Raw genomic sequence first — 13,013 nt, 5'->3', positions numbered from 1 at the left:
GATCCACGAAGCTTTTCAGCTTAGTTTTTTCTCCGTAAGTTTTAGTTTGCAAACGCAAAATTAGGGCTGCTTTTACAAAGTGTAAACTGTTTACACCATGTAAAAGCAGACCCTTCTGTCCAGCGACGCGATTTTTTTTTTTGTTTTGAATTTTTTTTTTAGATATCCTTTTTTTCAGCCGGCGATTCTGCGCACCATAAGAACGATCATAGGGGCTGTCGGCATGAGATTGGTGAATTTTTTTTTATTGACCCCCCATCTCTCCATAAAGAGGACCTGTCACACACTATTCCTATACAAGGGATGTTTACATTCCTTGTAATAGGAATACAAGTGATCAAAAAAATGTAAAAAAAGGTGTAAAAATAAAAAAAATTGGTAAAAAAATAAAATAAATTTAAAACGCCACTGTCCCCGGGAATTCGCGATCAATAGCAAACACACACATAAGTCCCGCCCACATATGTAAAAGCTGTTAAAACCACATCGTGTGCATTAGAGCGTGTGCAACAATTCTAGCACTAGACCTCCTCTGTAACTCTAAACTGGTAACCTGTAAAAAAATAAAAATAAACTAAGAGTCACCTATGGTCGATTTTTAAGTACTGAAGTTTGGCGCCATTCCAGTGTGCGCAATTTTAAAGCGTGAGAAGTTAGGTATCTATTTACTCGACATTACTCTTTCACATTATACAAAAAATTGGACTAACTTTACTGTTTTGCTATTATTTAATTCATGAAACAATTTCTGCAACATTGAAGGTCCCAATGAGCACAGTGGCCTCCATCATCTGTAAATGGAAAAAGTTTGGAACTATCAGAATTCTTCCTAGAGTGGGCCACCTGGCCAAACTGAGCGATCGGTGGAGAAAGGCCTTAGTCATGGAGATGACCAAGAGCCCATAGGTCACTCTAACAGAGCTCCAGCATTTCTCTGTGGAGACAGGAGAACCTTCCAGAAAAACAACCATCTCTGCAACACTCCAATCAGGCCTGTATGGTAGAGTGGCCAGATGGAAGCCACTCCTCAGTAAAATTCACATGACAACTCACCTGGAGCTTGCCAAAAGGCACCTAAAGGACTTTCGGACCATGAGAAACAAAATCCTTAAGTCTGATGAAACGAAGGTTGAACTCTTTGGCCTGAATGGCAAGCGTTGTGTCTGGAGAAAACCAGGCACCACTCCTCACCTGGCCAATACCATCCCTACAGTGAAGCATGTTGATGGCAGCATAATGCTGTAGGATGTTTTTCAGCAGCAGGAACTGGGAGACTAGTCGAGCTCGAGGGAAAGATGAATGCGGCAATGTACAGACATCCTTGATGAAAACCTGCTTCAGAGTGCTCTGGACCTCAGACTGGGGCGAAGGTTCATCTTCCAACAGGACAATGACCCTAAACACACAGCCAAGATAACAAAGGAGTGGCTATGGGACAACTCTGTGAGTGTCCTTGAGTGGCCCAGCCAGAGCCCAGACTTGAACCCATTTGAACATCTCTGGAGACATTTGAAAATGGCTGTGTACCGACGCTCCCAAGCCAACCTGATGGAGCTTGAGAGGTTCTGTAAAGAAGAATGGGAGAATCTTCCCAAAAATAGGTGTGCCAAGCTTGTAGCATCATACTCAAAAAGACTTGAGGCTGTAATTGGTGTCAAACCGTGCCTGCTGGACCCGCGGACTCAATGTCCGCCAGTGTCCCGCAATCGTGTCACAGAGCTGAAGAACGGGGAGATGTTAGAGTAAACACAACATCTCCCCATTCAGTCTAGTGACACTTTCACTGATCGTATTCCCTGTCATCGGGCTAAACTGAGGGGGGGAGGGGGAATTTTTTTTATAGATGTTTTGGGGATATGTATTATAGCAAAAAGTAAAAAATATTGCATTTTTTTCGAAATTGTCGCTCTATTTTTTTTTATAGCTCAAAAAATAAAAACCGCAGAGGTGATCAAATACCACCAAAAGAAAGCTATGTTTGTGGCAAAAAAAAAGGATGTCAATTTTGTTTGGGAGCACAACCGCGCAATTATCAGTTAAAGCGACGCAGTGCCAAAACGCAAAAAGTGGTCTGGTCTTTGACCAGCCAAATGGTCCGAGGCTGAAGTTGTTAATCCATTTTAAAATAAGGCTGTATCATAACAATGTGGAAAAAGTAAAGTGCTGTGAATACTTTCCGGGTGCAGTGTGTGTGTGTGTGTGTGTGTATATATATATATATATATATATATATATATATATATATATATATATATATATATATATATATATATATGTATATACACACAGTATCTCACAAAAGTGAGTACACCTCTCACATTTTGTAAATATTTAATTACATCTTTTCATGGGACAACACTGAACTTTCCTACAGATTAAATAATATAAATAATATACACTGATTTGGGTTCTATTTACCAAGGAAATATGGCAGAATACATTTTGTCCATAAATTTATGAAGAAAAATTATTTATTTGCAAACATTTTTAACAGGAGAAACATGGGTCTTTTTTTCATTTATTTATGAAAAAATAAAAGACCCAGTGGTGACTAAATACCAACAAAAGAAAGCTCTATTTGTGTGAAAAAAAATGATAAAAATGTCATATGGGTAGAGTTTTGCAGGACCACGCAATTGTCATTCAAAGTGTGACCACGCTGGAAGTTGAAAATTGTCCTGGGCAGGAAGGGGGTGAAAGTACCTGGTATTGAAGTAGTTAAAGAAGTTAATGAGCTGGTGTGGGAGCTGTTCGAGTGAGCAGATAGTCAGATAGTACAGTTGGGACATAAGAGAGTGGTATAAAGAAGAGTTTGGCATCCCAGCCTGCTGAGTAGCGTGTTTTGGGGTGGACAGCAGTCAGTGCATGCTCCATGCACTTTGTGACAGGAGTTAGGTCTGTATTGCAGAGGGATGAAAATGTCTTCTCCATATCAGCCACATCTGTAGAAAAAACAAAAGATACCAGTACTGTAAATATGTCATAGCTAGAACATAGTCTAGCTATAAATAATTGTACTATTATTGAAGATTGTTTTGGAAATTTTATAGATAGGCAACTCCAATCCTCATACTGATTAGTTGTTCCTAATGAATAACTACTGCAGTAGGGAACAGACAGAAAATATGCACTCAGCATCTTTCCAAATAACTGTTCCCTACTGCAGTAATTATTAATTTGGAACCACTAATTAATAACACCTAAACATGTGGAGGTTCCAGGTTGACGGTGATAGGCGGTATCTCAGATAGCAAGCAATTGTGCTGCAAGTTTAAAAATGACTTGCTAAGCTATTGCTAGACTTGCCAAGCTTCACAAGTATGTTGCACAATTGCAGCAAGTCCACATTGCATGGCTCCAGATCAACTTTCTTTGAAAACATTCTGCAAGTCTGCTGCAAGTTCTGGTTCAGTTATGTTGTGCAATAGTCATCCCACCACAGGGGTCACTGTGGCTGGTTTTTCATGCTGTAGACTTGCAGAGCTCTTGCTGTAGACTCACTACTGCATTTTGCTCTTGCTAAAGACTTGCTACGCAAATTTTCTACAAATTGGGAAAAGTGTCAACTCAGGCCTCGTACACACGACCGAGGAACTTGACGGGCGAAACACATCGTTTTGCTCGTCGAAATCCTTGTTAGGCTGTCGAGGAACTCGACGTGCCAATTTTCTCCATTCCCGTCGAGGAAAAAGAGAACATGCTCTTATTTTGGCTCGTCGAGTTCCTCGACAGTTTCCTCGTCGAAAAATGTACACACGACTGGTTTTCTCGGCAAAAAAAAAAAAACAGCAAGTTTCTTGCTGGTTTTTGCCGAGAAACTCGGTCGTGTGTAAGAGGCCTAAGACGTGTGCTTCAAGTGCTCTGCAAGTGTACAACCTGCCAGTGAAATCATAATATGAGGTGATCCACAGTTCATTTTATATTACCAGGATGTGTTATGTGGGGGAGGGGTGGATTGCTCACTTTTTATACTGTGGATCACCTCATATTATGATAAACATAACATAACATATGATAAACATGTCCAAGCTAGATATGTAAATAACCTGTCACTCAAAGCAAGGAGAGAGGAAAGGACTTTTTATTTAGACAGGTTTTTATCTGGAAGTCTGTTAATTTTCACTGAACAATAAAAGAGGATTGCTCAGAGCTGGATTAACTCTGTGTGGCAAAACTGGGCACAGATGATAGAAAATCTTATACTCTACATTGTGACATTAAAAAAAAAATGTTGGGTTTACATCCACTTTAAGTGGAGGTGGTGGTTATTTTAGAAATAAAGTCATGTAGAACAACACATGGACAACACATATACCTTTTCATCATCTAGTTTTGTGTATGGTCTAGCACAATTGTTCACATTTAAAGTTGCATGTTGTAAATTTAAACAGACTGACCTTCCCTGAAAACACAATCAGGGGGCCAGATTCATGTAGCTCAGCGGATCTTTAGATCCGCCAGATCTACCTGTTTTACGATCCGCCGGTGCAATTTAGCGAGGCTAGTGCATGATTCATAAAGCACTTACCTCGCAAATTGCACCGTCGGATCCTAACTCCCCCCCGGCGGAATGCAAATTCCGCGGCTAGGGGGAGTGTACAATTTAAATCAGGCGCGTTCCCGCACCGATTTAACTGCGCATGCGCCGCCGGCAAAAAAGCACAGTGCGCATGCTCCAAATGACGTCGCTAGGACGTCATTGTTTTCGGCGGCTAGGTTACTTACGGCCATCCATATTCCCGACGTACTTACGCAAACGACGTAACAAATTTAAAACTCGGCGCGGGAACGTCGGCCATACTTAACATTAGCTACCCCTCATATTAGCAGGGGTAGCTATCCGCCGGAAAAAGCCGAACGCAAACGACGTTGAAAAAGAGCGAAGGGCGGGCGTACGGACGTGAATCGGCGGTTCTCCTCATTTGCATATGCGACGTGTAAAAAAAAGCGACGACAACTAGCGGCCGGCGGGAGATTACAGCCTAAGATTCGACTGGTGTAAGTCACTTACACCAGTCGGATCTAAGGGAGATCTATGCAGAACTGATTCTTATGAATCAGTCGATTAGCTCCGACCGTGGGATCTCACAGATCCGATCGTCGGGTCTCACAGATACGACGGCGGATCAGGAGATCCGCCGTCGTATCTCTTGATGAATCTGCCCCAGGGTGTTGAACATTTTCAGATGTCAGTAATGGCAGCTTACATTTATCCCTGACAACCAATGTATATTAATAAACTGGATTCTAAATTGACAGGATGCTGAGCTATTTAAATATAAAGCTATATAACTTACAATGTTTGAAATAGTTCTCTCCATAGCTATAATGGATTTCTGGATGGAGTTTTCTCCAAATATTGCTCAGAATGTTTTTCATGTGCTGCATATCATTCAGTCCAGTCTTAAAATAGCCAGGCTCTATAATGGAAACTTTTACTCCAAAGGGTCTTAGCTCGCGCCTGTTAGTATATACAGACATTAAAGAAAGTAAAACTATAGGAACATGACGCAATCATAAATATGAATGACATAAGATTACTTTTATAACAACATTCACAGCGTCTCCCCGCAGGGATGTAGTGCCAAGGGAGGGGGCGAGCACACTGACTAACCCCCAGCCAGAACAGCTCAGATGATGGGGGCAAGCTTACTGAGGAGAGACAGGAAGTGAGAAATTCAGACAAAGAAAAAAAAACATTTAGAAGGGAAATCGAAGGAAAAGGTAAGTGAACCAACAATGCACTAGCTTAAAGGAACCTATTTAGAAAAACCTTTACAACCCCTTTGTCTGTTATTTATATTGTATTTTAATACAGAGTAAGAGCTCATTTACACTTGCTTCAACTACAACACACATTAACCCCTTAAGACCCGGACCTTTAGGCAGCTAAAGGACCCGGACAGTTTTTGCGATTCTGCACTGCGTTGCTTTAACTGACAATTGCGCGGTTGTGCGACATGGTTTCCAAACAAAATTGGCGTCCTTTTTTTCCCACAAATAGAGCTTTCTTTTGGTTGTATTTGGTCACCTCTGCGTTTTTTATTTTTTGCACTATAAACAAAAATAGAGCGACAATTTTGAAAAAAATTCCATATTTTTTACTTTTTGCTATAATAAATATCCCCCAAAAATATATATAAAAAAATATTTTTTCCTCAGTTTAGGACGATACGTATTCTTCTACCTATTTTTGCTAAAAAAAAATTGCAATAAGCGTTTATCGGTTGGTTTGCGCAAAATGTATAGCGTTTACAAAACAGGGGATAGCTTTATCAGCGATTTTTTTCGTGACTGCGACATTATGGCGGACACTTCGGACAATTTTGACACATTTTTGGGACCATTGTCATTTTCACAGCAAAAAATGCATTTAAAATGCATTGTTTACTGAGAAAATGACAATTGCAGTTTGGGAGTTAACCACAAGGGGGCGCTGAAGGGGTTATGTATGACCTCATCTGTGTTTCTAACTGTAGGGGGTGTGGCTGTAGGTGTGACATCATTGATTGTGGTTTCCTATATAAGGGAACACACGATCGATGACGGCGCCACAGTGAAGAACGGGGAAGCTGTGTTTACACACAGCTCTCCCCGTTCTTCAGCTCCGGGGACCGATCGCGGGACTCCAGCAGCGATCAAGTCCGCGGGTCCCGCGGTCACGGAGCTTCGGACTGGGTCGCGGGAGTGGTGCTTCAAAGCATCTTTAAAACCTCCATAGAGGTCTATGGCGAAGCTCGCTTGAAGCATCTGCGGCTTTTGAGAGGCTTTAATTCAGCTTTAGCTTTGTTTGTTTTGGAGAAATTGCAGGTATGAGATATCCACACATACACAGGGCATCTGTCAAGCTTCAACAAAGCTTCAACAGAGCATCACGGAAGCATCACCAAAGCTTCACCAAAGCACCACCAAAGCTTCACCAAAGCACCACCAAAGCTTCATCGAAGCACCACCAAAGCATCAAAAACATATCATAAAAGCATGTTAAAGAGGTAGGCGCTTTAATGTGTGTTGAAGCTGAAGCAAGTGTAAATGAGCCCTAAGAGTAAGGGGGGAAAAAATCCACGATAACATACAATCAGGGATTATCGTTTATTAATACATCACAGTCAGAGAGGGCGAGGGCAGATTTCTAGTTATACTTAATGGGTCTGCTCAAGAAAGATATTTCAGGAGTTATAACAAGCATACTCATCATACAATGAACTCAGCTTACTGCTTAACCACTTAACGACCGCCGCATGTACATATACGTCCACAGAATGGCACGTACAGGCAGATGGGCGTACATGTACGTCCCCGCCTTTCCGCGGGTCGGGGGTCCGATCGGGACCCCCCCGGTACATGCGGCGGTCGGTTCTTCTGTGGGAGCGATCCTGGATGAGGGGGCGGCTATTCCTTTCTAGCCGCGCCCTCGCGATCGCTCCCCGGAGCTGAAGAACGGGGAGAGCCGTATGTAAACACGGCTTCCCCGTGCTTCACTGTGGCGGCTGCATCGATCGTGTGATCCCTTTTATAGGGAGACACAATCGATGACCTCAGACCTACAGCCACACCCCCCTACAGTTGTAAACACACACTAGGTGAACCCTAACTCCTACAGCGCCCCCTGTGGTTAACTCCAAAACTGCAACTGTTATTTTCACAATAAACAATGCAATTTAAATGCATTTTTTGCTGTGAAAATGACAATGGTCCCAAAAATGTGTCAAAATTGTCCAAAGAGTCCGCCATAATGTCGCAGTCACAAAAAAAAAAAAATCGCTGATCGCCGCTATTAGTAGTAAAAAAAAAATAATAAAAATGCAATAAAACTATCCCCTATTTTGTAAACGCTATAAATTTTGCGCAATCCAACCGATAAACGCTTATTGCGATTTTTTTTACGAAAAATATGTAGAAGAATACGTATCGGCCTAAACTGAGGAAAAAAAATGTTTTTTTATATATTTTTGGGGGATATTTATTATAGAAAAAAGTAAAAAATATTGCATTTTTTTCAAAACTGTCGCTCTATTTTTGTTTATAGCGCAAATACCACAAAAATAAAGCTCTATTTGTGGGAAAAAATGGACGTCAATTTTGTTTTTGAGCCACGTCGCACAACCGCACAATTGTCTGTTAAAGCGACGCAGTGCCGAATCGCAAAACCTGGCCTGGGCCTTTAGCTGCATTTTGGTCCGGGGATTAAGTGGTTAAAACATAACCAATATAAGTGTAGAATGGTTATAGGACCAAGGAATCAGCAGTATAACGTAGTCCCTTAACTAATTTGTTTGTAAAAAATAGGGAATAGAGAAAAAAAAGGGGGGCATAAAAGAGGAGATAAGGAGAAGAAAAAGATGGTACGTTTTTGCTGGTGAAAGAATTGCTCATATGATACCGCTCTTAGGTTAGACCAAGACCAGCAATCTAAGCTCTTGTTAATAAATGACTTAAAGAAGAAGTCCTGCCAAAGCTTGTTCGGCTGGGCTTCTCCTATGGGTCACAGGCATGCAATTTTTTTTGCACTCCTGTGACCCGTTTTCAGCAGAGAGCAGACTGAAGTCCGCTCTCTGCTGACATCACAGATATCAGTCCAGGCACCACGTCATTGCGACAAAGTCTGGATCTGCAAGGTGCCTAGACTGACACCTGTCTCAGTGAGCCGTTGAGAGTCTGAGATGGCAGCTCCGCCCCTTCACAGCTCAGTGCTCCAATGAGCGATAAGGGAGAAGAGCAGAGAGCTGTGACTGACAGTCTACAGCTCTCTGCTCACGGAGCTCTGAAAACTGAGTGATCGGCGGTGTTAGATCATTTGGTTTTCAGTCTAGAGGTGCCAGGGGACAGATGCAGCAGCAGATCAATGCTGCATCCACCTAGGTAGGTATGGAACTGAAATAAAAAAGAAACCCATATTTCTCTTTTAAACGCTTGTTGACAATCTCCATAGCTGCACATAAAACAAAGTGACAGCACAACACATGGGTAAATCTGTCAGTAGCATGAGCTTAAAGAGTAACTCCACTTTTGTTGAGGTAAAAGAAAAACAATCTTTTTTGGGTGATTTATGTACATTGCATGGATTTTAACAAACTTTTTGCAGATTTCTATGTGTTTCTGCACTGAAGAAAAAGTTGTTTTGTCTACAGTATGTGCGGAGTGAATGTGAATGGGAGTGACTTTTTCATTATTAACCACTTGGGGACCGCCACACGACTATATACGTCGACAGAATGGCACGGCTGGGCACAAGGGCGTACAGGTATGTCCCCTTTAAGAACCCAGCCATGGGTCGCGAGCGCACCGCCAACAGCGTGCTTGCGACCCAGCCTGAAGCTCGGTAACCGCGCCCGCCGGTGTCCCGCTATTGGGTCACAGATCTGAAGAACGGGGAGAGGTAAGTGCAAACAAACCTTTCCCCGTTCTTCCTAGTGGCTTGTCAGTGATCGTCTGTTCCCTGTCATTCCCTGACACGTCCAGCCACGCCCCCTACAGTAAGAAACACACACTAGGGCACACCTAACCCTTACAGCGCCCCCTAGAGGTTAACCCTTTTACTGCCATTGTCATTTTCACAGTAACAGTGCATTTTTATAGCACTGATCGCTGTAAAAATGACAATGGTGTCAAAAGTGTCCGATGTGTCCGCCATAATGTCGCAGTCACGATAAAAATCAATGATCGCCGCCATTAGTAGTAAAAAAATAAATAATAAAAATGCCATAAAACAATCCCGTATTTTGTAGACGCTATAACTTTTGCGCAAACCAATCAATAAACGCTTATTACGTTTTTTTTTACCAAAAATATGTAGAAGAATATGTATCGGCCTAAACTGAGGAAAAAAACTTTTTTTATATATATTTTTTTATATATTTTTGGGGGATATTTATTATAGCAAAAAGTAAAAAATATTGTTTTTTTTTCAAATTTCAAAAAATAAAAACCGCAGAGGTGATCAAATACCACCAAAAGAAAGCTCTATTTGTGGGAAAAAAAGGATGTTTCTGGGGGCATTCCGTACGCCAACTCTGCACAGAAGGCCTCCAGGTTGACGCATTGCAATGTTACAGAAAATTATAATGCTGTGGATTGAAAATAAAAGGTAATTTGTAATAACATTGAATTATAATATGGCTTGTTTAGCAATTGTAGATGCTAAAGTGGAGTTACTCTTTAAAGGTCCATGTTGTGATAATAGATGAAGGAGATAATACAGGCTAATGTGTAGCAAAACCCTAATTTCAGTTATCAAAAAATGTTGAAATCCACCATTAAAGTAGGTAACTGAAGGTAAAATCTTTTTATTTTATTTTGAATAGAGCAAGGGAGGATTACAACCCATGTTAAATTTTTTTTTTTGTCTCCAAAATGGGACAAACAGGAAGTGAGAGGAAATCACTGCAAATCAGAATCCAGGCCACCAGAACTATGGGCCAGATTCACGTAGAATTGCGGCCATGTAACGTAACCCGTTTACGTTACACCGCCTCAAGTTTTCAGTGTAAGTGCCCGATCCACAAAGCACTTACCTGTAAACTTGCGGCGGTGTATCGTAAACATGTCCGGCGCAAGCCCGCCCAATTCAAATGGGGCGGGTACCATTTAAATTAGGCGCGCTCCCGCGCCGGACGTACTGCGCATGCTCCGTTCGCAATTTTCCCGACGGGCTTTGCGCGAACTTACGGCGGCCCGACGTGTTTGTGAATCGCGACGTGCGTAACGTACTTACGCTGGGAAAAAAATAAATTCAAAAGCGACGCGGGAACGACAGGCATACTTTAACATGGTGGAGTAATTTTACACCATGTTAATAGCACCCCTAACTTTGCGACGGGAAACTAAGACTTGCGCCGACGTAACGACGGGAAAAACCTTTGTGGATCGCCGTAACTGCTAATTTGCATACCCGACACTGGAATACGACGCAAACTCCACCCAGCGGCGGCCGAGGTACTGCATCCTAAGATCCGACAGTGTAAGTCAATTACACCTGTCGGATCTTAGGGCTATCTATGCGTAACTAATTCTATGAATCAGCCGCATAGATAGAACAAGAGATACGACGGCGTATCAGGAGATACGCCGTTGTATCTGTTCTGTGAATCTGGCCCTATGTCCCTATCAGAAGATTTCCCCTCTATTACAACCCAACATGTAGGACTTTCATTTGCCTTCACTTTCAGTAATGGTAAACAGGACAAATAGAGAGGATGAATCTCTTTAACCACTTACGGACCAGCTAGCTACCATAACCCCGGTATCCTCTTCTTCAGCGGTCGATCTTCTACAAGATAAAAGTGGTCTCTGTGGCGAATTTGACGCAAGATCACTTTTATCAGCAGCGGGAGAGGGGCCCCCCTCCTGCCGCTCTCCGGTGCCCTCCGCCGCTTACCGGAGCCGTCGGTAGCGGCGGTGCCGATCCAGTCCTGTCCCTTTCTGTGTGTGGAGATGAGTGAGTGGAAGATGGCCCCCACCCGTCTCCATATCACTGAAGGGCGGAAGCGACGTCAAAACATCACTTCCGCCCATATGTCTTAAAGGGACGTTTTTTGTTTGTAATTTTTTCAAATTACTATTTTTTAATTGCATTTAAGTCCAAATATGAGATCTGAGGTCTTTTTGACCCCAGATCTCATATTTAAGAGGCCGTCATGCTTTTTTCTATTACAAGGGATGTTTTTTTTTAAAAACAGTTCTAAAATCAATAAAATCAAGTAAAATAAATAAGAAAAAAAACAATTATTTTTTTTAAAGCGCCCCGTCCCAACGAGCTCAAGCGCAGAAGTGAACGCCTATGTGAGTAGCGCCCGCATATGAAAACGGTGTTCAAGACACACATGTGAGGTATTGCCGCGTTAGTTTGAGCGAGAGCAATAATTCTAGCCCCAGACCTCTTTTGTAACTCAAAACATGCAACCTGTAGAATTTTTTAAACGTCGCCTATGGAGATTTTTAAGGGTAAAAGTTTGACGCCATTCCACGAGCGGGCGCAATTTTGGGTATCAATTTACGAGGCGTAACATTATCTTTCACATATATAAAAAAAAATGGGCTAAATGGGCTAACTTTACTGTTGTCTTGTAATACCGCTGCGCAAATACGGTGTGACAAAAAGTATTGCAATGAGCACCATTTTATTCTCTAGGGTGTTAGAACCCCCAAACAGTGGCGGTGCGTCTATAGCGGGCGCCCCCTCTGGCTCCCGCACCGCCACTGATTACAATAACATAGATTCATGCATTGCATGAATCTATATTATTGTTGCCGCTGCCGCCGACTATTCAGATGGCCGGCCACCTGAATAACGGCAGCTGGTTGGCTGTGTGGAAGTGCCTATCAGAGCCAGCGGCTCAGGCCCTCAGGCTGTAGTCGGCTTCTGGAAACTTATCTAAGGGACGTACTGGGGGTGCGTTCCTTGGATAAGACTGACAGGCGTCTCAGCCAATCAGGTTCACTGGTTCTGGTTACCGGTAACCTGATTGGCTGAAGCGTCATTGAGGGTGGGAGAAGACATAGGAGGATGGCTGACCCCCAGAAAGGTAAGTGCCGGGCGGATGGAGGGGCATTTTACAGGGCACAGCGGCGACAATGGGCACAGCGGCGACAATGGGCACAGTGGCATCAATGGGCACAGTGGTGACAATGGGCACAGTGGCATCAATGGGCACAGTGGTGACAATTAAAGGGCACAGTGGCGACAATTAAAGGGCACAGTGGCGACAATTGGTACAGTGGCGACAGTTGATGGGCGCAGTGGCTGCGTTTGATGGCATGGCACAGTGGTGACAATTGATGGCACAGTGGCTGCGTTTGATGGCATGGCACAGTGGTGACAATTGATGGCACAGTGGCTGTGTTTGATGGCATGGCACAGTGGTGACAATTGATGGCACAGTGGCTGCGTTTTATGGCATGGCACAGTGACTGCGTTTTATGGCATGGCACAGTGGTGACAATTGATGGCACAGTGGCTGCGTTTGATGGCATGGCACAGTGGCTGCGTTTGATGGCATGGCACAGTGGTGACA

The 13,013-nt window shown here is 42.9% G+C and overlaps 1 protein-coding gene across 1 annotated transcript in view; it reads right to left on the bottom strand.

Moving 5' to 3' along the window:
- Nucleotides 1–2,650: 2,650 nt before the first annotated feature.
- LOC120929485 (retinol dehydrogenase 16-like) overlaps nucleotides 2,651–13,013 on the bottom strand; it is a 31,648-nt gene continuing 21,285 nt past the window's right edge. Inside the window, exons 4-5 of the mRNA XM_040340960.1 lie at nucleotides 5,298–5,461; nucleotides 2,651–2,942 (exon numbers count right to left, since the gene is read on the bottom strand). Coding sequence (XP_040196894.1) covers nucleotides 2,728–2,942; nucleotides 5,298–5,461 — 379 coding nt within the window. The 3' untranslated portion in view covers nucleotides 2,651–2,727. The remainder of the gene's footprint in view (nucleotides 2,943–5,297; nucleotides 5,462–13,013) is intronic.

The sequence above is a fragment of the Rana temporaria genome, chromosome 2, assembly GCF_905171775.1.
Source record: "Rana temporaria chromosome 2, aRanTem1.1, whole genome shotgun sequence".
Classification (NCBI taxonomy): Eukaryota; Metazoa; Chordata; class Amphibia; order Anura; family Ranidae; genus Rana; species Rana temporaria.
Note: the sequence above shows the minus strand (reverse complement) of the source record. Positions and strands in the feature narration are given on the sequence as shown.